This window comes from Notamacropus eugenii, chromosome 5 (assembly GCF_028372415.1).
Source record: "Notamacropus eugenii isolate mMacEug1 chromosome 5, mMacEug1.pri_v2, whole genome shotgun sequence".
Taxonomy (NCBI): Eukaryota; Metazoa; Chordata; class Mammalia; order Diprotodontia; family Macropodidae; genus Notamacropus; species Notamacropus eugenii.
The window spans coordinates 201011008-201038633 of NC_092876.1; the positions used below are offsets into that span (position 1 = coordinate 201011008).

Genomic DNA, 27626 nt, shown 5'->3' on the forward strand with positions numbered 1-27626 from the left:
ATTAATCTCTGGGGTTTTAATGCAGAAGAATAACATTCTGCACATCCTACTTTTGACATTTCGCATGCATCTTAGAGTATCTTGCTTCCTCCTCTGTTTCTTCTACCTTTCTAGAAAAACCCGCTTGAGTGAGCCTTAACAAAGACCTGGTTTTTTTACTTCTTTGAAGGATTGAGGAGAGATCTGCCGTCTTCTCTCTTGTTTTATGCACATAGATATAGAAAGGTAGATCAGTGGAACAGAGTAGACATACAGTTTACAGCAGCAAATGACTATATAACCTTGTGTTTGATAAGTGTAAAGACTTGTGTTTTGAGATTAAGAAAACATTACACTTAAATTTAAGTAGCCAGGTAGAATGCCCCCTACTCTAGTGCATCATCCCTTAGTTCTGGATACTGTTAACAGGATATTGCCAAATTTATTTTAAGGGCAAAGGGTACAAGCTTTTATCCTAAAAGGGATTCCTAGTTGGACTAATCACCTGGGAATCTCTAATGCCTCCGGGTAACTGGTCAATAGTGAAAAGATTTCAAGGTCTCATTGAAAATGTAAATAGCTTTAAAGCAAATGATCCACCAAAGAAAAGAAATCCTACAGTTAACAATGAACAGTAGTATACATTATTCTCTGCATTCATTCCTTTTCACTGCAAAAAACAAAAATTACCATTCCAGTTTCTTGTTGTTTTCCTACCCCTCCCCCCCAACATCTGCACCTCAAATTATAGCCAGTCTATAAACCTTTGTAGCTTGAAATGGCTATTCTGTAAGTATCCAGGGTCTGTATTGGGCTGCTGGAATATTAGCATGGATAAAACTTTATCTGCCTGTAGCTGATGATAAGAATTACAAATGCATATAGTATCACAGACCCAGTGCTGGAAGGGGTCTCAGATGAACCATCATGTCTAGCCTCTCCCTTCTAAAAATGAAGAAACTAAAGGCCAGATGCAGGAATTTCTCCAACCATCACATAGCTAATAACACAAGTAGTATCAGGTCTTCCAACTGCAAATGCAATGCCCAAATGCCAACAGGAATAGGAAGAGTAGAAGGAGAAATGAGAAAGCAAACATCAGGGGGGAGAAATCCAGGATCTTAGGTGAGGGCCTATTTTTTTTTCTCAATCTCTCTCTTCCTTCTTACATGAATCCTCTCTAGACCAAGCCATGCTTCATGAGACTGGACTTTGAGACACCCACCAGTAAATGATTGTTGCGTGATTAACTGACCACCCAACCCTCAGACAGATCTTAAGAAGCCTGAGAAGACCTCAGATTTAAGGATCACAAAAAGCCTGAGATTGAGCCAGATTCTGAAAGGAAGAGTGGCCTTATGAAAATTTTCAGCAGGATGGTTAGAACAAGATTTTTATATATATGTATATATTTACGTAATACATAAAAAGGAACAAAGATGCAAGAACATTGAGCAACATAATGACCAATCATGATTTCAAGGAAGTGATGATAAATGCTACCCACCTCCTGAGTGAGAGGTGATAGACTCAGAATACAGGGGAGAGTCATATATTTTTTAACGTGGCCAATGTGGGAATTTGTTTTCCTTGGCTATACATATTTGTTGCAAGAATTTTGTTGTTGTTTATCTTTTTTTCCCAATAGATGGGATGTGATGGGAAGGAGAGAAAAATAAATCCTTGTTCATTTAAAAAATATAAAGTTTAATATAAGATGATAGGATATAATGTCATGTAATAAATTGCCTGTCCCCACTTACTACCTTATACCCTTCAGTGTTCTGTATGTGCCCTAATCCTTCTCAAACACTTTGTTTTCCAAAGTTACTTGTTACTTAATTCAATTAAATTCAACAAGAATTTTTTAAGCACCTGCTGTAGATACAAAGACAGAAACAAAAATAATCCCTTCCTTCAAGGAGCTTACTGTATGTACAGACATGAGTAAATAGAAGATAGGTACAAAGTAAATACAGATTTATACAAGCTAATTCCTACAGACAGAAAGCACTCCCAACTTGGAGAGGAGGGGTGTGTCAGGAAATATTTGTTCCAGGAGGTAGCCCTTGAACTTCCTTTAAAGGAAGCTAGGAATTCCAGGAGGCAGGGGTGAGTTGGGAGCATTTCAGGCATGGGGACAGTCTGTGCAATGTCCTAAAGATGGGAGATGGAATTTTGCTGTCAGTGAACATTTTGACCCAGACACAGAGTGCACAATTAGAGAGTACAGTCACTTCTGCCATAGCGCTTGTTTTGAAAATGCAAATTTTTGCCAATGGGATTGAAATATTAGGGCACAGTATGAGCATAATGTAAATATGTTTGCTTATGTGAAAGTTAGTCATGGAGAAAAACAACTCCGTGGCAGGCGTGCATAAGGGGAGTGTCCTCAACAGATGGGCTGGAGATGGGGAGAGCACTACCAGAATGCAGTGGGGCCTGTGGGAAGAGATGTTTGACTCCAACTAGAGGAAAGCTCTGCAGCAGTCATCCATCTTCCTGGATCCAGGATGCAGTGAATTTATGGGGAGAGGGGATGGGGGCAGGGTAAAATGGGAGAGAGAGAGATAAGGAGGCTGGAGAAGAAGGCACAGAAGGGAAGGGAAAATAGAAGGCTCTCCAATGAGCTGTGCCCTGCCACTAAAGAACAGATTCGATTAGGGGGATCCCATCTGTGTTCCTCAGCCAGTGGCTGGTATTGTTTGACTAGAATCCCACAGTGTGTGTTTCTACTTTTGTAGCTGCAGTGATTTTTCCCTAGGACTGAGTTTGAGTATTGTGTCCCTAACCCCATTTCCCCACAAACCCTAAAGTTTTTATATGTTTGATTTGGCAAAGAGCAGAGATTTTAAAAACTCAAATTATGGCAGTCATGCCACATTTCACCCATTTAGTTTTATTATGCTATTATTATATCAATATTATATGATATTGTTTTTATTATACTGTTATTACATCAGTATTATGCCATATTATAATTGTCTAAAATATGAATCAGTTTGGAAAGGTCAGACGGGTTGGGGTCAGATTGTGAAGGGCTTTAACTTCCAAATTGAGAAAGTCACATTTTACTTTAGGGTCGAAAAAGAGCAACTGAAAATTCGTGAGCAGAAGAGCAGCGTGGTCACATCTGTGCTTTAGGATTTCTTTATTATAAAGGGGTGAACTTGTCCTCCCTCTCTGTCTTATAAGTGAACTTTCTAAAAGAGATTGGCATTATGGAACAATGAAAAGAATGCTTGATTTGGAACCAGACTTGGATTCTCAACTTTGCTGCTTACTTACTAAATGACCTTGATATATCAGCTAATATCGCTAGATGCCTCAGTTTCCTCATTTGTAAAAAGACAGGGCAGGAATAGATGGATCTCCAAGATCCCTTTGAGGGAGGAAGAAAACAGTCATTTATTAAATGCCTACTATGTGCCAGGCACTGTGCTAAGTGCTTTATAAATTATTACTTCATCAGATCCTCATAATGTCCCTGTGATGTGGGTGCTGTCATTATCCCCATTTTACAGTTGAGGAGACTAAGGCAAGCAAGTTAAGTGACTTTCTCAAGATCACAGAGCAAGTAAATGCCTGAGCCTGGGTTTGAACTCATTTTCCTAACTGGTGTTCTATCCTCTGCACCACCTAGCTGACTCTAGTTCTAAGGCCGATTTTGTAAAGTAGTAGCAATCATTTATCCTTGTCTTTTTCTATACAAATCCAAACATTTGGCCTCATATGGTATTTTTGTGCTTCTCCTCAACCTGTCAGTTTTTTTCAGTAATGCAAATATAGTTTCTAACCACCACTTATCTTTACAGAGAAGCCAGCCCTTCATCCACATATTTGTCTTTCCTCTTTTAGGTCCAGTCTCATTTTCTCCCTTAATCTTACTTTTTCTTCCCAGTATCACTTGTCCCAAATGTAAATCTTTTGAAGATCTCTAAGTGCCTCTTCTGGTTAATAAAAGACCTCTTGAAGACAAGATCTTTTTCTTATTTCCTAAAGAATATATCCAGTCAATCATCCTTCTCCTGCCACCTTCCCACTCTCACTTTTTTCCTCATCCCAGGGGAATAACTTGGTCTAAGTCTGATACATGCTCTCATTTTTGCTGTTCACTATACAAGTGTTTGCTTGCTTTCTTCCTTTTTGATATTTCCCCTCCAATACCTTATCCCCTTTTTCTGCTTTGAACATTTCCATTTTCTCTCCCTCCAGTCATATTCTACCTTAAATCCTGGGGCAGCTAGGTGGTGCAGTGGATTGAGCACCAGTGCAGGAATCAAAAGGACCTGAGTTCAAATCTTACCACAGACACTTGACACTCACTAGTTGTGAGACCTTGGGCAAGTCACTTAACTCCAACTGCCTCATCCTGGGTGATCTCCAGTCATCCTGAAGAATATCTGGTCACTGGATTCAGATGGCTCTGGAGGACAAGTGAGGCTGGTGGCCTGCATAGCCCTCCCTCACTCAAAACATAGTCCAGTGAAAGTCATGTCATCATTTCTCTGATGGCATGGTCTTCTTCAGCAACGAAGGAAGAACACACAAAAACTGTAAATCTATGAAGTCTTACATAAGGACCAGAAACAAATCTTCACTTCACTATGTATCTTTAGTGAGAGTTTAAACTAGGAATTTTGGTGCTTTGGGTAAATACCTCAAACTGGAGCCTAGGGAAAATAGCACATAGTGTGCCCTTAGTTTAGGGGTAGATACAGAGACTCCAAGATCTGAGCATGAGCCTACTGCTTAGAAGTTGATTATGTATCTGGAGGGACTCACTTCAGCTGCCTTCTGTTAGCTCCCTATTTTAACTAAATATTCTTGGTAACTAGGTGCTAGGCTTGGTTATTTCTACTCTGTAGAAAAACTGAAAATGGTATCAATGTCCTCTAAATTTAGCACTCTGGGAGAGAGTTCCATTTACCCCACCCTAGTTAGGGTTCTGTAGTGTCCCTAGAGGTCCATCATTTTGTAGTACAAAAAACCGAGTCCTATGTGGAAAAATTGAGGCACCAATGCACTGTAGAATTGTGAACTGGTCCAACCATTCCAGAGGACAATTTGAAACTACACCCAAAAAGTTATAAAATGTGCATATCCTTTGCCCCTACTACTAGTTCTGTATCCCAAAGAGATTGAAGAAAAGGAGAAAGACCTGTTTGTGCAAAAATATTTATAGCAGCCCTTTTGTTGGTGGCAAAGAATTAAAAATTGAAATGATGCCCATCAGTTGGGGAATGACTGAACAAGCTGTGGTATATGATTGTGAATAAAGTACTACTGTGCTATAAGAAATGGCAAGGGGGATGTTTTCAGGAAAAAACTGGGAAGACTTGCATGAACTGATGCAGAGTGAAATAAGCAAAACCAGAACATTGTTCACAATAACCAGAGTCTTTGTAATGATGGTCAACTGTAAAAGAATTAACTATTCTGATCAAGACAATGATCCAAGACAATTCCAAAGGATCCATAATGAAAAATACTGTCTACCTCTGGAGAGAGAACTCTGAGTACAGAGTGAAGCAGTTTTGTTTTTTTACTTTGTTTTCCTTGGTTTTTTTTGTGTGTGTTTATGTGTGTATGTGTTTTCTTTTGCAACAAGGCTAATATGGATATATGTTTTGCATAACTTCACATCTATAACCAGTATATTGCTTGCCTTCTTAAAAGGGTGGGGAAGGGGCAGGAAGGAGGAAGAAAACTTAGAACTCAAAATTTTTTTTAACAAATGTTTAAAGGATTTACGTGTAATTAGGAAATAGTTATTGAAATAAATAAAAATATGTACAGATAAAAACCAGAAACTGAGTCCCAGAGAGGTCTGCTGCCAGAACTAAAGCCCATATTTTCTTTCTTCTTAAGGAAAACTGGAGTTTCAGGAAAAGTCACTGTGATTCTTCTCAGCTTAAGCTACATGCCTCTAATTTAAGACTAGTCCTGGGTTTCTCAAGATTATTGTATAACATGAAAACTGGCAGTCAGACATCTTTAATTGTCTGATGGCACATGAAAGCAGCTTCACCACTAGATGGAGATGCAATGCCTTCAGTAACCCCAGGATGTAAGGGAGAAAAATATGGCCAGCCTTGAGATAGATGGTACACAAATAAATGAGAATATGAATACTAGATTACTTGGTGAGTTAGGAAGCTGGTATTCAGTGTTGATCAAATTTTGTTGATGAGACAACATAACAGATTCTCCATTTCACTTGGAATTTGGAAGATCTAGTTTGTCTTTCATCATCCACAAGTAGTTAAAGAGTAAAATACATATGTATGTATGTATATACACACACAAACACACACACAAATACATAAATCACATATTGCGCCAACCTACCCATGAGATTTTTAGATTTTTCTCTTCCAAGTCTGGACACTGTTTTCTTTATATAGAAATGTTGCCAAGTTATGTGGTACATGCTTGACTTGGGACATTTCATACGAGGATTGTAGCTAACCAGTGTTGAGTAAGCAAACAGCTTCTAAACTTTCTCCTTTTAATTTTTTTCAAATACCTTTAGTTTCTTGTGAAACAATCTGAAAAGATAGTTTTGAGGGGGAGGGAGAGAAAGAAGAAAATTAAGATAACAAATTTCAAGTATGTAGCAGTTTTTAAACTGGCACCTACCTCTCCATCCTGCCTCCCCACCCCCCAATCTCATCCCACCCCCACATACTTCCACCTTTGTTTTATTTCATCATTCTGCAAAATACTTTTGAGCTTTTGAGGTAGGAACACATCAATGCTTCAATGGATCCCTAAAAACTCTGATGTGGGCACGCCCCCAAATGTTACTGGCCACAGCTTATCCACACTCCATCCTGAGTGATATGTCTTTACTTAAGTTTTATCTACCCCATGCACTGGAGGCCTCCCTCTAGGTATTTCAGCATCCTGTAGGAATCCTATAATGTATCATTGGGCTGGCTATCTGCTGTGCTTCACTCTCACTAGACAGTAAGCCTCCTGCTCTAGTCATCATACCCAGTTTTATAAATTAACTGAATTCCTAAGGACTTTGTGACCAAGTTAAATTTATTGTTAAGACTAGAACCTTCCTTCCTTCCTCACTAGGTTATACTACACAGCCAAAAAATAGCATTAATATAGATACTCATTATTTAATAGACATGTTTTTTCATGTTTGTACTGACTGGCTATATGTATGTGCTTAAGATAATTGCCTGCATTGCTCTTATTTCCCTTCTTAAATTGTCATCTTCTAAAGGTCAAGGACCAGCATATTATAAATCATGTAGCACAGCACAGCGAACAGATGGGCATTTAAAAGTTCTTCATGATGAGATCAGTGATGCTCAGTGAAGCAGATGCCTCATCTTTTCAAAGCAATAATGTAATGAACAAAAAAATTCATAATGAAGTCATGATACATTCACTATAATAGAAATAGTGTTGCATTTGGATTTAGAGGGGTTTAAGTTCCAGCCCTACAGCTTATTACCTGGATAGGGAGGGCAAAGACATGATCTCTCTGGGATTCAGTTTTGTCATCTATACAACGAAGGCATTGGATTAGATGACCTCAGAGGCTCCCTAAAGCCCAAAATATGTCCTTGGGAGCTTTTTTAAAAAAATGTTCCATGTTTGTTTGTTATGGAGTATATTTCCAGGGAAAAAAAGATTATCCACTATTAACGGAGAGAAGGGATGAATATCAGAATTAGAATATGTAGAAATAATGTGGACCATTGCAGTTAACCAGAGTTGGGTAACTTCTCCAATTTGATTTTTTTTTAGAAATATATCTTGTAGTAATGAGTCTGTTTTTCTTTTGGCTCTGCTGTCTTTATTCTACATCACTTACTAAATCTTTGTATGTTTCTCTCAATTATTCATATTCATCATTCCTTTTAGGACTGTTTCATTATATTCATACAGCATATCTTGTTCAGCCATTTCCCAATCATCAGATCTCTACTTTGTTCCAGCTTTTGGTTATGCTGCTATTAACAGTTCTGTACATACAGGTCTTTTCTTATTGCCAGTAATCTCCTTGAGACATAATCTCAGTGATGGAATCTCTGGATTCGAAAATATAGACAGTTTAGTAACTTTTCTTACATAATTCAAAATTATTTTTCTGAGCTCTTGAACCAGTTTTCAGCTCCACTATCAGTGAATTCATGCTCCTATCTTCCCACAGCCCTTCCAACAATTTCCCCTTCTTCCTCCTCCCCCTTTTTTTTTTTTTTTAGCAATCTTGCTAACTTTATGAGTATGATGTGCTACTCCATAACAGTTTCAACTTGCATTTCTCTGACAACATTTTCAGGCAGTCAGTGATTATACTTCTACTTTTCAAAACAATTCATGTCCTTTGACCACTTTCCTGAAGCAGAAGGCTCTTACTCTTATAGATTTGTGTCAATTCCCAATAAGTCTTAGATGTTAAGCTTTTTTCAGAGATATTTAACACATATTTTTCCCCCTTAGGCTGTGTTTTTTTAATTCTAGTTGCATTGGTTTTGTTTGTGCAAAAGTGATTTCTTTTATCCTTTGTCTGGCTATTTATGCCTGCTTTCCAAAGATATAAACTTCCATTCTCAACTAGTTTTCATGATGTAAATTTGTTTTTATTTAGATTATTTTTCTACTTGGAATTTATTCAACAATATAAGATGCTGATCTAATCTTTTTTTTCACTAAATTGTTTTCCAGGTTTCTCAGAAGTTGTTATCAAATAGCTCCTTTTCCTTTCTTTATTATATCTTTCAATATTTTAGCCTTTTGTTTCTCCAAATGAATTGTATTTCTTTAATTATTCCATGAAATTTCCCTTTGATAATTTTATTGATATAGTACTTAATCTTTAATTTGAGTAATATCATTTTTATTATAAAATGAGAACATTTGTCCTTTTCTTTGCCTTATGTTTATTCCTCAATTTCTGTGTATTTTCTTGTTGCTAAATCTGGCATTTCTAGAACTCTATCAAATAATAGAGACCAGGGCCATCCTTGCTTTTACCCCTGATTTATTAGGTCATGAGGTCATAGATTTAAAGATCTCACAGAAGGACAAAACCTGAGGGAGCGTCTGGTCCACCTCTGTCATTTCAGAGATGAGCACACTGAGACTCAAAAAGGTTATCGCTTGTCAAGGATTACACAAGTACTCATACCATAACTAGAACTCAAGTTCAGTGCCCTATAACATGAGAAGGCTTCCACTGTTTCTCTTTTATAAATAATGATAGTTTCTGGATATAGACAGAAGTTTTTGGTCACATGAAGGAAAAGTCTTTTTCTTGCTGTGCTTTTCGGTATTTTTGAACACAAATTAATATCGTGTTTTATTGAAGGCTTTCTTTGTCTACTTTTATTGATATAATCATGAAATTGTTATTTTTGTTATTGCCTTGCATTTAATAAATGTTTGTGGATTAAATTAATCTGTTACATTGGTAGTTTTTCTAATTTTATATCATCTTTGCATTCACAGTATAACTCTTACCTGGTCAGAGTGAATAATTTTTAATATATTGCTATAATCTCTTTGCTAATATTTTATGTAATATATTTGTATCAGTGTTCACTGGTAATAAGAGAAGTCCATAGTTTTCTCTTGGCTTTCTCTCCTTGGTTGGCTACTGGGACCATATTTGACTCATAGAAGGAGTCTGGTAAGGTCTTTCCTTTATCCATTCTTAGGAACACTTTATATATATATTATAGGAATTACTTGTTTATATTTTTGATACTTGTAAATCCAGCTTAACAAGGTGTTTTGTTTTTCTGTTTTATTTGGGAAATTTATCTTTGACTTACTCATTTTTTCTTTGTGAGACTGGATTGTTTAGATTCTCTACTTTTTTTAATCTAGGTATTTTGTAGTTTTTAAAATATTCATCCATTTCATTGAAATTTTTAGTTTTATTGGCGTATTTTCTGGTAGTTGTCACTATTTACTGTAGTCATTGTGAATTTTCCTTCTCATTTTTTATGTTGGTAATTTGGCTTTTTTCTTTCTCTCTTCATAAAATCAAATTAGCTCAGTGGAGTTGTAGAGCATTGGACTTGAAGTCAGAATGACCTGAACCTCTTCTGTCTTAGATACTTACTAGCAGTGTGACACTAGGCAGATCACTTAACCTCTCTCAGCCTCAGTTTTCTTATATGTTAAATAGGAATAATAATAGTACCTACCCAGAAGGATCTTATGAAGATGAAGAATAACATAGGTGAAGGACTGTATAAATGTTCAGATGTTTTATAAATGCTGTTAGTACTTTATTGATTTATTTATTTTAGTTCTTTAGTTCTCAAAATGCATTACTTATAATTTTTCTAAGGATCACATAGTTTGTAGCCATTATTATCCATTATTAGTTTTGCAGATTTAGGCACATCTTCATTTATGACTCAAATTTTACACACAGGTGCCAGTTTTCCTTTAAGCAGAGCAAAGCAATTTGATACATAGCTCATTAATTTTCACAAAATATAGTAAGCTATCTGTTCCCTACACTTTATTATTCCTAATTGATTTTTTCTTCCCAGGTCAGTTACCTCTGAACAGCCAGCCAGAGTATGCCTAAGGAATGTCAGTTGCTTCTAATATTGGCTTTGTTAAAACATAATTGGAAAACTAAATTTGTTGTTAAAACGTTGTTATTGTTGTAGTGTTCGTCTTTTGTTGCCAAAGAACACCATGCCATCAGAGAAATGATGACATGACTTGCACTTGACTTTGTTTTGAGTGAGGGAGGGCTGTGCAGGTCACCAGCCTCACTTCTCCTCCAGATCCATGTGAATCCAGTGACCAGATATTCATCAGGATGACTGGAAATGGCCCAGGGTGCACTGGGAGACCTCCTTTAGGCCTTTATCCCTTCCCTTCCCTTTCCAAAACCTTAAACCTACTGCACTCTGAAGCCCATAGATTGGGCAACACTAGGCCCCCATCTCAGGGGTGTTTTCTGGACTGCACTTTAAAGTAATCATGAATTACTGTGTTGATGATATGTTTGAATAAAGGATAGTTTTCTATTTGTACAGTTTATTCCAAAGCCATATTTTGATGACTTGATATCTTTCTGTGCCACTCACAGTTCATCTCTAGCACATATAATCAAAGTTTGATTATATCTCTGGATGACAAAATAATCTGGTGCTAAGGAATGGTATCTCTGATCTAATATTGGAGTTATGTGACCTATGCAAAGTTACATATTGGCAGAGTTCAAAGATCATAGGTCAGACGATCATAAAATTAGAGTCTGATTGTACCTCAGAGGTCATCTAGTCCAAACCTTTTCATTTTACAGATGGGAGCACTGATGTCCAGTGAGCTAAGTGATTTGCCTTGTTCACACAGGTAGTAAGTAAATGGCACAGCTGGTGTTTGAATCTAATTCCAAATCCAGTGTCTTATCTATAACACGGAGAAAGATGACAGTCTTGATTCCTGATACAATGATCTTTGTAGCTGGATAGTGTATAAGGGATCATATCCGTGAGAAAAGCCTTAGAGGCAGTTATTTAACTTAAATCAAGTGATAAGCCTGACCTTAATAAACAGAGCCAGAGCCAGTTCTAGGCAACTAGGTAGCACAGAAGAAGACCTGAGTTCAAATTCACACTTAGTAGCTATGTGACCCTGGGCAAGTCATTTAGCCTTATTTGCCTCTGTTTCCTCAACTGTAAAATTAGCTAGAGAAGGAAAAGGCATACTACTACTCCAGTATCTTTGCCAAGATAACCCCAAATGGAGACACAAAGAGTCAGACCCAACTGAAATGACTGAAAAACACCTACTTTCTATGGAGCATTGGTATGAGAGGGCAGTATGGGGTAATTTTAATATTTTTTGTAAGTATGCATTTTTAATTTCAGAAGATTTCCACATTTCATGGCATATAAGTTATTTGTGAGGAGTTGGGTTACAAGTGTTACACTGGAAATTTGGCATCTCTCTGGTGGACAGTGACATAGAGAGGAACAATTTTCCAATACAGGGAGTTGCCATTTTTAAACATTGCCTAGGATGCAAAAATGTTTGGTCCCAGCTCTGAGGTGTGTCTTCTCTTCTCTCCAGTCTCATTAGTTACAGAAATTTACATTTCAATACCTGACTAAATTATGTGGACACATTAAAGAGGAAATATTGTGAGTCCCTCAGGCTCAATGCAATTTTCTTTTACCTATGGAATTAGTATTTGAGTTCTGGACCAAGAGGCAGCCTAACTAGGTGGAAAGAGCACTGGAGTTGGAGTGGGTCAGATATTTGCTGGCCATGTGCCCTTGGATAAGTCATTGAACCTTTCTCAACCTCAGTGACTTTATTTGTAAAACAAAAATAATAGCACCTACTTCACCTAGTCTTTGTGAGGAGAAAATGTACTTATGTATAATACACATATATTTGTATATATACATATGTATATATGTGTTTGTATGGTACTTTGCAAACCTTAAAGCACTATTATTTGCTATTAATATTAATGTTATTTCAATGAACCTGACCCTAAATTGAACTTAGATAAAGATTTTACTATTCAGTCATATTAATGAAGTTTTGCTGAATTCCCCACTCATCACCCAGTGCCTAGCACAATACCCTGCTAGAGATGGCAGTTTGTAAATGTTTATTTAATTGACAGCACCCATGGCCATATATCTGCCTATGTTGTGTTCTGAGCTCCTGAGGATTATGCAGCCCTTAACTAGAATATAATTCCGTGTCATGTGGAGTTACATGCTTAGACGTAGATTTTGTTTTCTGGTAATAGCATAAGAATATTATTAGCATTATGTGATAGACAGTTTCATGTTATCAGGATCTGTGCCTTCTGGTAATCATATTTTATAAATGCTGAAAATTGATAAAAATAAAATAAAATAAAATGTAAAGCAGACATTTAAACATCATTTGAAAATAAATAAAAGTTTTATCATTGCTTTTTGTTTTAATATTACTGTCATCTCTGTATACTGCCTTCTCTGACTTCCTTTAAGTCCCAATTAAATTCCATCTTCCACTGGAAGCCTTTCCCAACCCTTTTTAATTCTAGTACCTTCCTTCTCTTAATCATCTCCTATTAATTTTGTATATAGTTTGTACATATTTGTTTGCTTGTTGTCTTTCCCATAGTAAGCTCCTTGAAGACAGGGACTCTGTTTTTGCACCTTTTTTTATCCAATGTACTTACAATTGGCAGCTAGTTGATGCAGTGGATAGTGTACCAGGCCTGGAGTCAGGAACACTCATCTTTCTGAATTTAAATCTGGTCTCAGACACTTACTAGCTGTGTGACCCTTGATGAGTCACAAATAACCCTATTTGCCTAAGTTTCCTCATCTGTAAAGTGAGCTAAAGAAGAAAATGGCAAACCACTTCTGTGTCTTTGCTAAGAAAACCCTAAATAGGGTCACAAAGAGTAGAACGCTACTGAAGAAGCAACAAACAAGTGCTTAGCACAGCACCTGGTCTGTCCAGTAGGCCCTTAATGCATCTTTACTGATAGAGCATTGTTTCACTCAGAACCTTCCCCAAGACTAAGCACTCTCTTGTGACGTAGAGAAAACAGTTAAGTAAAACAGTGGGACATAGAAACCTTGTCTGGAAGTGTATGTAGCATTCTGTATCCATAGTCCTCCACTTTTCTCTTGGGAGGAAGGAGTTAAATTTCATCATCTATTCTCTGATACACATATGTTAATCATTATTACTCAGTGTGTTACTTCCTTTTAATGATCTCTTAATTCACATTATTGTGATCATTGTTTTCTTGATTCTGCTTATTTCATTCTCTGTTACTTCATCTGTTACTTCATGCTTCATCACTTTATGTTGTCTTATATTTTTCTAGAATTCTTCATATTAATCATTATTTCAGGTACAGTAATATGCCACTGTATTCATACATCACAGTTTGTTCCACTATTTCCCAGTCAGTGGATACTACTTTGTTCTCGTATAAATAATTTCCTACGTATGAAGCCCTTTTTTTTAATCTTTAAACTCCTTGGGGAATAATCCTAATAGTGGGTTCAGTGGATGGAATTCTTCTCCTGCATGTCACACAGCCAGATATGTTAAGAGATGGGATTTAAACTCAGGTCATCCTGACTCCAAGACCCAAACTGATATAACTCTACAGTGGATTCTCCTTATTCTCCCCACCCTACCCCCAATTTGTACATCTAGTCAGAATTTGCCCCTGGTCTTTGCATTCAGAAAATCTCTGGAATCAGCAGAAACCCATAGTTCTAGTGACTAGAAACATCTGCATTTGAACCAAAATATATAAGAAAAAATTATCTGAAGCAGTGAATTCTCTTTATTTGCAAACATTTCTCATGTAAACATTTCCAAAGCTCTCAGGAATCTGTTTTCATAAATATGATTGCTTGTGGGTTGACTTTTTTGGAAGGTGGGAAGAAAGGAGAAGGAGGAGGGGAGGAAGGAAAGCCAGGATTCCTGTATTTCATGTTTGACTTATGAAATAAATGATATCTGGTGCTATTTCAGCTTTTCTGTATATTTTTTGGAATGGGCCAGAGCAGCACACGTGTTTTTAAAATAGATCAAAAGAGCAGTTTCTGATTTATCTGGACACATTGTTCTCTAAGTTCTTTCTAAAATACCCCTGATTCTACTAGTTTTAAAAACAACAAAAGTAACAGCCCCTACCAAATCCACCCCTCACCAATATGCTTTGTCATCACTCATCTTGGCTGCTATGTTTCTAAATCAACTCTTTTTCTATTTGATGTAGTTTTGAAAGTCCTCTTCTTTAGGCATATCCTAGAACGTTATTGATATAGTATGCTTAATGCTATTCTCCAACATAATGGTCAAATATGAATCTCCTAGCCAACCATATATCAAGCCAGTTTCCCCTATGTTAAATGATTCCCTTATTTCCTCAAATCCTTTAATTAGTTCCCCAGATAGAAAACACTGTACTATCCCTGTGTATATCCTCTACATGAATTGTGAAAAATACTTTTACATGCTTGTACACGTAAACCTTTCTATTTCTACAGCAAATTGAAGCAGATGCCATGTTCTACAGAATTGTAATCTTATAACCATGTTGGAAATCATGTAGAAACTGGAATCACAGGACCTAAGTCTGCATCCTAGTTCTGAGACTTACTACTTGTATTGATCTGAGGCAACTCACTTAACCTCCTTAGGCTTTAGTTTCTTTATATGTAAAATTGTTTGTTGTTTGTCATTGGAGTCCAGTGGCAAGACATAGGTCAGGATGACTGGAGATGACCCTAGATGCAGTGGGAGACCTTGGCCGTTTTAAGCTAGGTCTTAGTTTGTCTGAGGCAAATTAAAGCTTAGGTAAGAATTGAGCCAAAAGATGGCTTAGTTTACCTTCTCAAAACAATCAATCTGGGGCTGGAGCAGATGAATTTTCAGGTTCCTCTTATATTACATTTTTATATTTTTTTATATTAATATACCATATATATTTTATAACATGTATTATAAAATACTTTAACATTCAATCAGTTCTTGTCAAATAGGGAGTCATTCCCTAGGTAATTTATTCTCTCCTATATGAAAATTGCCTCTATGAATGCAGCACAGCAACTTTTCTCCAGCTTATAGTATTAGAGAGTTACATGAGGCATTGAAAGGTTACATGACTTGCCCAAAGACACACAGCCAGATATGTCAGGAAATGGAACTAGAACTTAGATCTTCCTGACTCCAAGGCCAGCTTTCTATCCAGTATGCCATGCTACCTCTCAAGGCATGTGTACAAAAACCATGTAAAATGTTATTATGACATATAAAAAGTAAACATGTAAGGTCATACAAAGGCTTGCAGAGCACATTACACAGCATCAAAACAGCATATATACTGACTATAACTACATTAACAGCAACAAAGCCTACTCAGAAGAAAAAAGTTCAGAAGCAAGTAATTTATTATTATTATTATTCTGTTAAAGTTTACAAATGGAGAGTAATATATGTTTTCTTTTTAATTAAACTACAGTTTATGGTTTTATATATGATTTTAATATATTTTTGTTTATTTGAGATTTTGAGTTATTAATGTCAAAATATTTTCTCACAGATAAATATTACTAGATGCAATAAAAGGCAGTGTGTCATAAATTCCCTCAAAGAGGGGCCAAAAAAATTGCTGTAGCAGATCAGAGGTCAAAGGAAGTACTATCTGAGCTGGTAGGAATTTGACAAGTAGATATACAAAGCAGAGAGAACCCCCCATATTGTGGAATGGCATAAGGAGAGGTATAGTGACAGAAAAGCACATGGAATGTTTGGGGATGGGGAGTCACTAAGTTTGTTTGGAGCTTAGGGTATCTGTAAAGGAGTAGTGGGGGTAAGACTGGCAATTAAGTTGGAGCCAGACTGTAGAGGACTTTGAATGCTGTGCCTTGGAGTTTGGATTTTTATATGGTAGGTTTTAGAAAACCATTTGGAATAGGGAAATGACATGACTGAGATTGCAGTGGTGGCCAAATGTAGAATGAATTTGAGAAACTAGACATGGGTCCACTTAGGAAAGTATAATAGTTCAAATGAGAGACCTTGAATTGAGGCAACAGTGGTGGGAAAGAAAAGAAAGAACACATGCCTAAGTCAAAGCAGGAATTGATAGTTATTGGTGCCCACATATAAAAGGTAAAGACCGCTTTCAGATTTCCACTCAGGTGACTCAGAGAGAGATGGTTACATTAAGAAAGCTAGGAAAGTCAAAAGGAGGATCTACTTCTGCTGAAGAAAATAATTTAATTTCAAATACATTATGCTTGAGGTGCTAAATAAACACATAAAAATGGAAATAACCCAATAAACATTTCCTTTTTTGACACTGTTAACCACCCTCTTCTTCTAGATACTCTGTCATCTCTAGGCTTCCATGACACTATTCTCCTCTGGTTCTCCTTCTATCTGGTTCAGTCTCAGCCTCTTTTTTTGGATCTTTGTCCATATCACATCCTCTAATTGTTAGTGTTTCTCAAGGATCTTCTCTAAGTCCTTTTGTTTTCTCCCTCTATCTTTTCTCAGTAATCACATCAGCTCCCATGGGTTTAATAATCATTTCAAAGATATTTATGTAAATTTCTCTATATTATATGTGTTTACATGTTCAGCCTTAGTATCTCTCCTGAGCTTCAGTCCGTCATCACCAATTACCTACTGTACATTTCAAACTGGATGTCCTATAGACATCTCAAACATGACCAAGAGGGAGCTCATTCTCTTTCCCCTTAAACTATCTTCTCATCCAAATTTTCCTGTTTCTGTGGAAGACATCACCATCTTTCCAGTCTTCCAGATTTATATCCTCAGCTTTATCCTTGACATATGGCTCTCTCTCACCCCTCACGTTCAGTCAGTTGTCTCAGCCAACATCTTAGTTCAAGCCCTCATGTCCTCTTAACTGGATTATTGCAATAATATCTTTCCATGCCTCAAGTCTCTTACCACTCCAGTCCATGCTCCACTTTTCTACTAAAGTAATTTTTCCATAAGTGGAGATCTGATCCTGTGACTCTCCAAATCAGTCAACTCTGGTGGCTTCTAATTTACCTTTAGGATAAAATATAAAACTATTTAGATTGTGAAGTCCTCTGCAACCTGGACCTATTGTATATTACTCCCCCTCTTATACTCTGTAATTCAGACAGATTGATTTCTTCTGTCTTCCTTAATCATATCTTTGTGGTGGCCATATCACATGCCTAGGATCTCCTCCATCCTTACCTCTAACTCATACAGGATCTCTTTTCCTTCAAGACATAGCTCAGATTAATACAGATAGTTAATTCCTGCAAATTTGCCAGTTCCTTTCAGATTGGTGTCTTAGAACTCAATTTTACTCCAGGGCAGAGTCTGAGTAAGTAGTCAGTAGAGTATTCATCTACTTATAAAGTCTTCTCTAGGCTGAATTTATCTTCTTAGAGGTTGTCAACTATGGTCATTTTCTTGATTGTGGTCATGAGCTCATGGAAACAAATTACTTCCTTTCCTGTACCTCTAGAGTATACTGGGCACTTTCTTAGCTCCCTACCTCATCGTGATGTCTGCTTCTATGCCACAGACTTTTACCACTTTTCTCCCCTCCCAACCCTTGCTTCCTTCAGTATCTCTTTTTAGATCTAAATGTAAAACTTTTGTTTCATTCAAGCCTATTTGACAGAGTTATAAGAATTATATTTTCCTTTTGGTTCAATACACAGCCTGTGTTCTTGTTATTTCTTTTAAAAATGCTAACCCTGATTACCCAACTTTAGGAGTGTGTACAATATATCTCATTTCCTCATGCAAATCCAATATTCTTCTTTAAATAGGAATCTGTCTTCTTAGGTTCCCTTCTGCCGTTTCTTCAGAGTTGACCTTAAAAATCTGCCTGTTTTGGCCCTGAATACCCACTTATTATTCTGGTACATTGACAAATTTCTGTTACCATTGAATTTGGGGGTGTCAAGATGGTAACAATCTCTGTGGTCATTTTTGCCACTCATCAAGTGTTCAGTAAGACCTCAATAAAGAAGGAAGAAAAGTAGCGAGAGATAGAAAAGCAGGTCATTTCAAGAAAACTTTCATTTTTTCTGAAGTCACAAGATAGAATAGAGTCCGATTTTATTCCTAAGCAATCCTTGGGCTGGTTGAGTCGCTCCTGAATCCAAGCACCTCTATAGTTTGCTTTTTTATGACTAAAACTGAAGATAAAAGGATAAATGTTGAATCCAGGTTGACAGCAGGTATCATTCTGCTTGATTTATAGTCCCTTTTTAAAAGCCTTTTCTACCCTTTCATAGCATATACCTCTTCCAAGACATCCAAATTTTAAAAAAAATTATACACTGGAGAAGAATTCAAGTTTTAAGAGCAAGAATTGTGATCTCTAACACTGATGCATTCACATAGAAGACTTAGAAGAGGCCATTGGCAAAGTTTCTTCTAAGTTGTTCTTCAGATTTTTTTCTGGTTCTTTTTAATAACATCTTTATAGCTCTTCAAATTCTGTTGCAAAAGCATTCTCAGCTAGTTAGTAATTCATATGGAATAGTTAAAACTTAAAGCCAGGCAGTCTTTCTTTTCATAAAGCCAATAGGAGGATCCTTTCTAAGTCTGAATAAAAAAAAATAGCCATTTTGTTTATATGTATGTATGTGTACACACCCATATTATATATATACTATTTACATATACATACATAATATTTTATATGTTATGTATAATATATTTATACTCTTTACATACTATACATGTACACACATGTATATGTGTGTACATATACATATATACATGCATACATATGTATTCCCATCGCTGAGGAATACTGACTTTGAGATCCTGGTCAAGGCACTTTATCCTCTCAATGCTCTAGGTAACTGTTTAAGACTATAAGTTGCAAAGAAGGTGTCAATGTGCATTACTGGGGGTGGGGTTCCTTATCCAGGGGTTTCCCATGCCACAGAACTTCAAATTCCATTCCCTGTTCCTATCTATACATTACCAAAAGGGTATATGCCATTAATATTCAAAAGATGTAGACTTTTAGAAATCCTTTATAGAATCTCAAGAATTCAATTTATTGAACACACAGCACAACACCAAATATTCATAGTTTTATACTATGCCATGAACCTTCACACTGGAAAATGGAGAAAGAGAAAGTCCTTATTGAGCCATCAGTCAGACAACAAGTTCAACATATGTCCCAGACTACTTTTCCTTCCCTTTCTTAGATGAGGTGTATTACAGTGCAAAAACTTTAGGGTCCTCATTTCATCTAAACAACTCTCATATTCAAAGCCCAGATGAGAAAATCAGTCTGCACTTGGCTGAAGTGTTTGGGGTAAAACAGACATCAATCTGGTTATAGGTTTCATGAAAGATACGTACATGCACATGCATCAGTTGAGTTGTGTTTTGTTTATTCAAGACTTTTGCTTTGTGAAAAGTGGAGAATTTAATAAAATTTGTCCCATCAATAAAGGGTATTTCAGGACATGGCCCTAAAATTACCCTTCTTAATGGATGTTTACATTGTGTTGGGGGCAGTTAGGTGGAGCTTGGAGTCGCAGAATCATCTTCCAGAGTTCAGATTTGACAACAGATGCTAGCTGAGTGACCCTGGGAAAGTCATTTAACCTTTTTTGCCTCAGTTTCCTCATCTGTATGATGAACTTGAGAAAGAAATTGAAAATCATTCCAGTATCTCTGCCAAGAAAATCCCAAATAAGGTCACAAAGAGTAGGATATGACTGGAAAACAACTGAACAATACCGCATTATATTTCCTGTGTTACATTGGTGTGGGTACTCTTTCCAGACCCAGTAGTTCATTTCTCAGGTTGCTTGTCGCAAAAAAACCGCAACACAACACCTGGCCATTTCATATGTATGTTGTTGTATGTGAGGATATATAGGTATGAAATGCAGCCTAGCGTAGTGAGTAGAAGAGAGTCTACCACAGAATCAGGGAGACCTGGGTTCAAGTTTTGTCTGAGGTTCTGGCTCTGTCACCCTGAGTAAGTCATTTAATCTCCCAGTGCCCCAAGTCACTATCTGAAATTATAACAAAGTTGCTAATCCGCCTTGGTGAAGGCAGTTTCCATACTTAGTCTTCTACATCAATGAAGGCACAAATTCAGTCAAAAACAGATACAATTAAACACATATACGTGTGATCTTGATTTGTGCTTTTACTTGGAACACCTAGTATGGAAACTTCCTTCATCAGTGTAGACCAGCAACCAATTTACAATTTACAATCTTAGTTACTTGGCTTCCCAGAGGTCATACAGCCAGTACCTGTCAGAGTCAGAGTTCTATCCACATTACTTTTCAGTTAATAATAATAGCTTTATAAAGTACACTCTGTATTTTCCCTTTCCTTGCTTTCTGGTATGAATTCATATTCTCTGTGTCTATATGTTTATATTTATTTGTGGGAGCAGCTGAATTTTTGCTGTGTTAATAAGTCATGCTCATCAGTTTTAGAAAATTTTGATTTCTTTTGCTGGAAAGCCTTTTAATGATGATAGCCCTGAAATAGTGTGCAGGCAGACAAAATAGAAAATCCACTCTTTATTTATCATGGGTTTTTTAGGGTTAGTGGCTAAATCCCGCCCACACAAATGTCATTACTAAAGTACAATGCCCCCCTTTTTTTTTTTTTTTTAATCCTACTCAGGCAAGTGAAGTGACATGAACCACAGCTAGCTGAAACCTGAGAGCAAGAATTCATGGAGTCAAAAAGCTATGGTAGGGCAAAGAAAACTGATGCTCTTGTTTCTTGCCCTCAAATATCAGCAAAATGAATAAATAAATACGTAGATAAATAACATCCCAAAGCCAGTTTGCGAGACAGGTCCATTGTGATGTGGCATGCAGTGAAATTGAATAAACCCACAAAATGAGGAGGAGGAGGAGGAGGAGAGAGACAGACAGAGGAGACAGAGAGAGAGTACTTCTCCATCCAGTACCCGTTGTGCCAGTGTGGCTGCTCCTCTCAATGTGCGGAAGAGTGACATAAAGTGAACATTTGACTGTGGTTGAGGAGGGGTTAAAAAAAACTGAAGGAGAAAATCTCATGGAAAAATTGTTTTGTTGTTCTGGATCTGCAATTGCTCGCGACCTACTCTCCCGCATCTAGGCTGAGGGATGGATGGGGCTTTTTAAACGTCATTGCAACCAGATCCACGGGTGCAGCTTCTGCTTTACCGCAGAGTGATGCAGTTGTGTATAATTCAGCATGTGGTGCCTGGAAACAGGCTGAGGGGGAAGTAGCTGACCAGAGGATGCATGCGATGTGCAGGGGAGGCTTCTCTGAAGCGGAGAGGCAGAGAGCGAGAGCCCCACGGAACCTGGGAAATTCCGCCAGCCGCGGAGAGGGAGGAGACGTTTCTCAGGGAGGCTTCAAGTTGATACTGTGAGAAGGAAGGAGGTGCTTGGAGCTGGGTCACTCAGCCTCCCGGCCTCTTAAAGGGAAGCAGTTTGGACAGGGGGGAGGCTGCACCTTGGGAGAAGCCCAGTTAGCTCGAGCCCTCCCCTCCTCTCCCAACCCCCCACCCCCACCCCCCACCCCCTTCTTTGAGAACATTGCATACTGTGCAGATAGCAACTACCTGTCTGAAACGGAGCATGTGGACAGGCAGCAGGCATCTGGGGCCGTGGCAGCCCAGCAATGCAAACAGCAGCAGCTTCTGAGGGGCTGCAGGGGGAAACAGAAACCCAATAAAACTAAGTCCAGGAGCTGAAGGAGGAGCAGAGGCCAACCATCGCCTTCTTTTTAGCCTTTTCTTAGCATTATTTTTTAATGAGGACTACCTGCCAAGGAGGGAAGAAGCAGATCTGCAGAGCCTTCGTTTCCTCTCCTGACCTCTAGTTTACATCACTAACTGGTGACAGTCACATCTCCATACACAGTACCTGCCACTTCAGCTGCTCAGAATCATAGAAGCGCCTTTGTATGCCGCAGACATGGCTAGCCAGCAGGATTCAGGCTTCTTTGAAATCAGTATCAAATATTTACTGAAATCCTGGAGCAATAGTGAGTAGTAGAAAACTGATCTCTTTTTCATACTGTGTAATGTTTGCTCAGTAATGTGGGTAACTCAGATAATAACATCCCAAATTAGGCTTGGATACTGTTATTGCGAACCCAGGAAGTTTTTTTTTTTTAATTTTGCGTATATCTGTTGTAAAAAAAAAAATCAAGATGTCAGAGATTTAAATAGCTTTCATTAAGTGAAAAGGCTGTAATGGGATTACTCTAGATTTTGCTTGATTAAATTTTCAAGTTAGACTTGCTTTCAGACTCCCTGGTACATCCAATACCATGCATTCCAGGCAGCATTTCCTGCCTTGATGTTTATTTGATTTGTTCAGGCTTTATCTAAATATTTTGTGAAGTGCTGTTTAATCAAAGGGGTGTGGCATGGCTCTGCCAGTACTTTGTAATTATTTTATTATGGCATTATTGTCTAAGGAAAAAGTACTTGACATTCCCAAATCCGAGATTCATCATTTTGAGAATAGCAGGCTATTTGCAGATTCATTTTCTCTGTCTTGCCACTCTAGCTGATATTCAGATTCCTGTGTTGTACCAAGAATGGGGAGAAGAAATTCTATCTCCATACAAAAAACAATAATACCCCAGGTATTTTCATGGTCTAGATAGGGAGCCTTGTAAAATGTAAACAAGTGAGATTCAAATGCTTCCCCATTTATTACAATATTAGCATACTGTAGATTGGGGAGTTATATTCTGAGCCTATCTAAAGATTTTCAGGAATGTGTTATTTCATAAAAGAAAATCTTCAAACCTTTGTGATGCCAGAAGATGTAGTTAAATCAAAATTAGGCCTTCAGGTGATCCATGATACCATCTATTTTTGTCTGGAGTTTAAAAAGATAGTGTCATGTCTCTTACCAGAAGGCTTTGTGCTTGTTTTGGTTAGAAGACCAGCAGAAATTTTAGACTTCTTAACAAAACCATGCTTCATAACTAGGCACAGTTTGGAGTGAAAACAACGTCTCCTGGAAAATTCTAATATTGGATTACGTACATGCTAGTGATCACAGATCTACAATTAATTATCCCCTGCACAAAATAACCTGTGGCAATGATTAACCCCATGCAAGCAAAACCTTTGGAGAAAATCCTGTGGTTTAATCACTATGAAAAAACAAAAGTATTTCTACCTGGATGATAGGCTGGGATACTCATGTCTAAATGATATTCATAGAAACCATTTTTTCCAGGTCATTTTACGCTACCCAATTCACTATAGGACTCATCTGTGGATGTTTTTCTACCATGAGGGCAAAAACCATTTGGGAATAATACTGTTATCCACACATCATTGCTTTACTTATTCTCATAATAAACCATTTAATTCAGATTCATCATGTATGTTATATACATTGTTCCTAAAGATGAATCTTGGACTACTTTTTGATCAGTTTAAAGAAATAGGATAGTAGACTGCTTTATGACACTGACATGACAGTAAATACCCCAAAACTGATTGTAATACTATGAAAAGAAAGAAATTACTTGTGGTTTTATTCTCAATATGGTTTATTTTAGCCCTTATTTGAATATTCTCAAAACAAAGGCCAAATTCTACTTTTCCTCCCATATTTTTGTCATCATATCATTATAAGTGATGTTGTGACAATACTCAGAGCAATGGTATTTGTTGAAAAATCTCCCTCTCTCCCTCTCTCTCCCTCTCTCCCCCTCTTCCCCTCTCTCCCTCTTTCTGTCTTTCTCCCTCTCTCCCTCTCTTTTTCTCTCCTCTTTCTCTCTCCCTCTCTTTCTCTCTCCCTCTCTCTCCCTCTCTCTCTGTCTCTCTGTCTCTCTCTCTCGTTCCCTCTCATTCTCTCTCTATCTCTCTGTCTGTCTCTGTCTCTCCTTCTCTCCCTCTCTCTCCCTCCCTCCCTCCCTCTCTCTCTCTGTCTCTCTCTCCTCTCCCTCCCTCCCTCCCTCTCTTTCTCTCTCATCACCTCATTCAGTCCCTCACTCTTGTCTCTCTTCACTCCAGGAAATGTTTTAAATGATTTGTGTGTTTCTCTATCAAAAGCCTGGGTCATACTGTGTTACTCAAAACACTGTGCAACAGCCTCCCTCCTTTATTACACAAGAGTAAAATGGACATTTCTCTGATCTTTCTTTATAGACAGATTTCTCAGCTCTTGCCTAAAAGAGAAAGAGGAAATAAAATCCTTACCAAGTCTTTCTCAAGCTTGTTGCAACACTAACCAGCTTACAATCCAAGATGAGCCTGCTTACCCAATTTTACATAGTTTTCAGTGGCTGGTAGATAAAGGAATTTGTCTGTTCAGAAGACATGGTAAAACACAGAAGCCCGAGGGCTTGAAACTGCTGGGTTAAACCTGGTTTGGGGGAAGCATCATAGCATATGTGGCTGCCACACTTGCACATGCATGCCTCAGATCATATTTTAGGGAAGATATGGGGCCTGTCCACATACCTGAGAGAAGAATCAGCTCCCTAATTATGTTACGGTTCCTGCCCAGCAGTAGTAATACCTGCAAAAGTGCAATTAAAAAAATAAACAAACTATATGTTCATAACTGATAGCACGCCAGGAAGGTGATGGTAGGAAAGTTGATTCCATAAAAGTTTCCAGCTTGAGATTTTGATTAAACTGGCACAGAGTGGAAAGAGCATTTGTGTCCATGTATCTACACTTGCCTCTTCCTGAGACCAAGTTCATTGAATTAGGCATTGCCTGCCACAATGTATTAGTTTTCTACACAAAGAATTCACTATGTGACTTTTCTTCCTCCTAAGAGCTGGAACTGTGTCCCTTTGATTGATGTGTGATACCTGGATAAAATGTTCTCAGTACTCACAAACAAAATACTAGTTTAACATTACATTGTTGACCCTCCCTCTCTCCTCCCCTCTCCTCTCCCCCCCTCTTTCCTCCTCCCCCTCCTCCCCGTGTATGTACACACACACACACACACACACACACACACACACACACACACTACACACACACACACACACACACACACACACACACACACACACACACACACACACACCCACCCTTCTATACAGATATATACCACAACTACATGAATTTGTCCCTTTACCTACAATGTCTTCTTTCCTCCCCTTCTCATCATCAGGGTTCAATACCTTCTTTTCCCTTCTCTATTTCACATCTCTTCAGCATGCTCAGTGAATACTAAGTAAAGCAGGAGGCCTCCATGGGCAACTAACATAGCACAGTAGAAAGAATGCCTGATTTGAAGTCAGATCATCTAGGTTAGAATCCAGCTATGCTACTTATTTGTGTGACCATGGGCAGGTCACTTCAGTTTCTCCTTATTTAAAATGAAAGGTTGAACAAAATGATCTCCAAGGTCACTCTTACCTCCAAATCTGTGATTCGAAGCAGCAGATAATAATAAAAGTTGTTCTTGTTTGATTTTTCCCCCTCAAGTCTACCTTTCTGATTATTTTCTTAGGCTAATATTAAAATGAGTTTGCCTTCTTTCAACACATACCAACTAGTGAAGGGTGGGTTATGGGAGAGGAAGTGGTTTGGGAGTGATCTGGATAACGGTTTTAAACCAGCATGGGCTTTAAAATGTACTGTAGAAAATCTACAAGTATATAACCGAGAGTTGTATTTATGTCAGTTTGTGTTTAAGAACGTTGCTTTGTGTTATCATTCATGTTGGTTTATGAGTATGCTGCCTCTCCCAACTACACTGGAAACATATTAGGAGCCAGTCTTTTTTTTTTCTTTTTCTTTTGTGTCCACTCATAGCTGTTAGTCATTTGAATATATGCTCATCCATGAATGAATGTAAGGTATATTTCAAAAACTCGCCAGCAATGCCACCTTATTTATTCTTCCTAGAGCTTCATTGTTCTTGTAAAGACTTTTCAGCTAGTCTGGTCTCCTCACAATGGGCAAGGTCTTCCAACTGGTTACAGGAATGTTTTAGAAACATGTTAATTAACTCTTTCAGATATGGAGGGTACCATTTGGTAAATTAAATCCTATTTGTGAACTGCCTCTTCCTTGCTTTCTTGTTTTTTTCTTTCCTTCTTGATTTCTTTTCCTTCCTTCCTTTCTCTTTCTTTCCTTCTCTCTGTTTCTTTCTTTCTCTCTGTCTCTTTCTTTCTCTGTTTCTTACCTTTTCAGCTTTGTGGCACGAAAGAGTTAATGTGCTTTGCAAAGTCCATTGTGCCACAGGGAGGCTTCTGCCAATCAGGAGAATCTGACTCAGCACTTCTGAGTTGTGTTGTTGAGATGAGTTGTGGTGATAATAGCTCTAACTCTGTTTAACCCAGAAATGGAAAATTGTGTGAGCCCAAAAGAAATCATGCTATAGGCAAGTCGGAATTGAAAAATGCCATCCTTTAGCAATGGTCCCCAGTGCATTTATTTATTTAGAATATTGATGCTAATGGAAACCTAAGGCATCATCTCAAGGACACTGGTAAGGAGGAGAAGCATTTGTGAAAATTCTATAGGATGCTGAAAGTGGTTTTAGACCCAGGGCTGACTGAACAGTGGAGGAATCCAAAGAACAAGGAAGTACAAGGAGAGCATGGTACAGTGGGAAGAGCACTAGATTTGGAGCTGGAAGATGTGGGTTCTAATCGTGGCTTTTTTAAGAGGTCATTTAGGTGACCCTGGGCAAATCACTTAAACCCTCTTCAGTTTTCTCATTTGTAACATGTCCCTTATTACCTATCAATCAGTGATCCTGAATGATTGGCCTAAAGCTGAGACTTGATCAAGTATTATAGCTGCATTCCTAAGAAGCCTTCACTTGCTGTTCTCTGAACTCATGAGCAGATGCCTGGAACCGTCCTTGGCACTTAAGAGTATATAATAAAGATTTGGTATGTGTCTACCCTCAAGTACTTTCAAATGCTATAGAGAAAGAAGACAGAAAAACCCATAGTCAACATAAATAGATGATAATAAAGAGGTTCAATCATAGTCCATCCCTCCCTTTCAGTAAAGTATCTATGCATATCCTGCCCAAGGCACTGTGGTAAGGACTATAATTAATCCATTTCAATTTGACAGTAATTTAATGAGTGCCTACTGGTTGCAAGGTGCCATAGGATCAGAGAGATGGTAAAATCCCTAC

The 27626-nt window shown here is 37.8% G+C and overlaps 1 protein-coding gene and 1 long non-coding RNA gene across 8 annotated transcripts in view; one reads left to right on the forward strand and one right to left on the reverse strand.

Annotated features, from left to right (window-relative positions):
• The window catches only part of FRY (FRY microtubule binding protein), a 566260-nt gene that overhangs the window by 216035 nt on the left and 322599 nt on the right, over window positions 1-27626 (forward strand). For 2 of the 7 annotated variants that reach the window (XM_072611865.1, XM_072611867.1), the window contains exon 1: window positions 22176-22518. The exons of the other annotated variants lie outside the window; for them this stretch is intronic. In XM_072611865.1, the coding sequence (XP_072467966.1) occupies window positions 22449-22518 (70 nt within the window). In that variant the 5' untranslated portion in view covers window positions 22176-22448. Of the gene's footprint in view, window positions 1-22175; window positions 22519-27626 lie in introns of those variants that run through there. 7 annotated transcript variants of the gene reach the window in all.
• LOC140505669 (uncharacterized) lies at window positions 19326-26145 on the reverse strand. Its single transcript, XR_011967601.1, has 4 exons — window positions 25886-26145; window positions 24968-25025; window positions 22094-22179; window positions 19326-21895 (listed from the first exon to the last, which is right to left on the reverse strand). It is a non-coding gene; the product is annotated as an uncharacterized lncRNA (long non-coding RNA).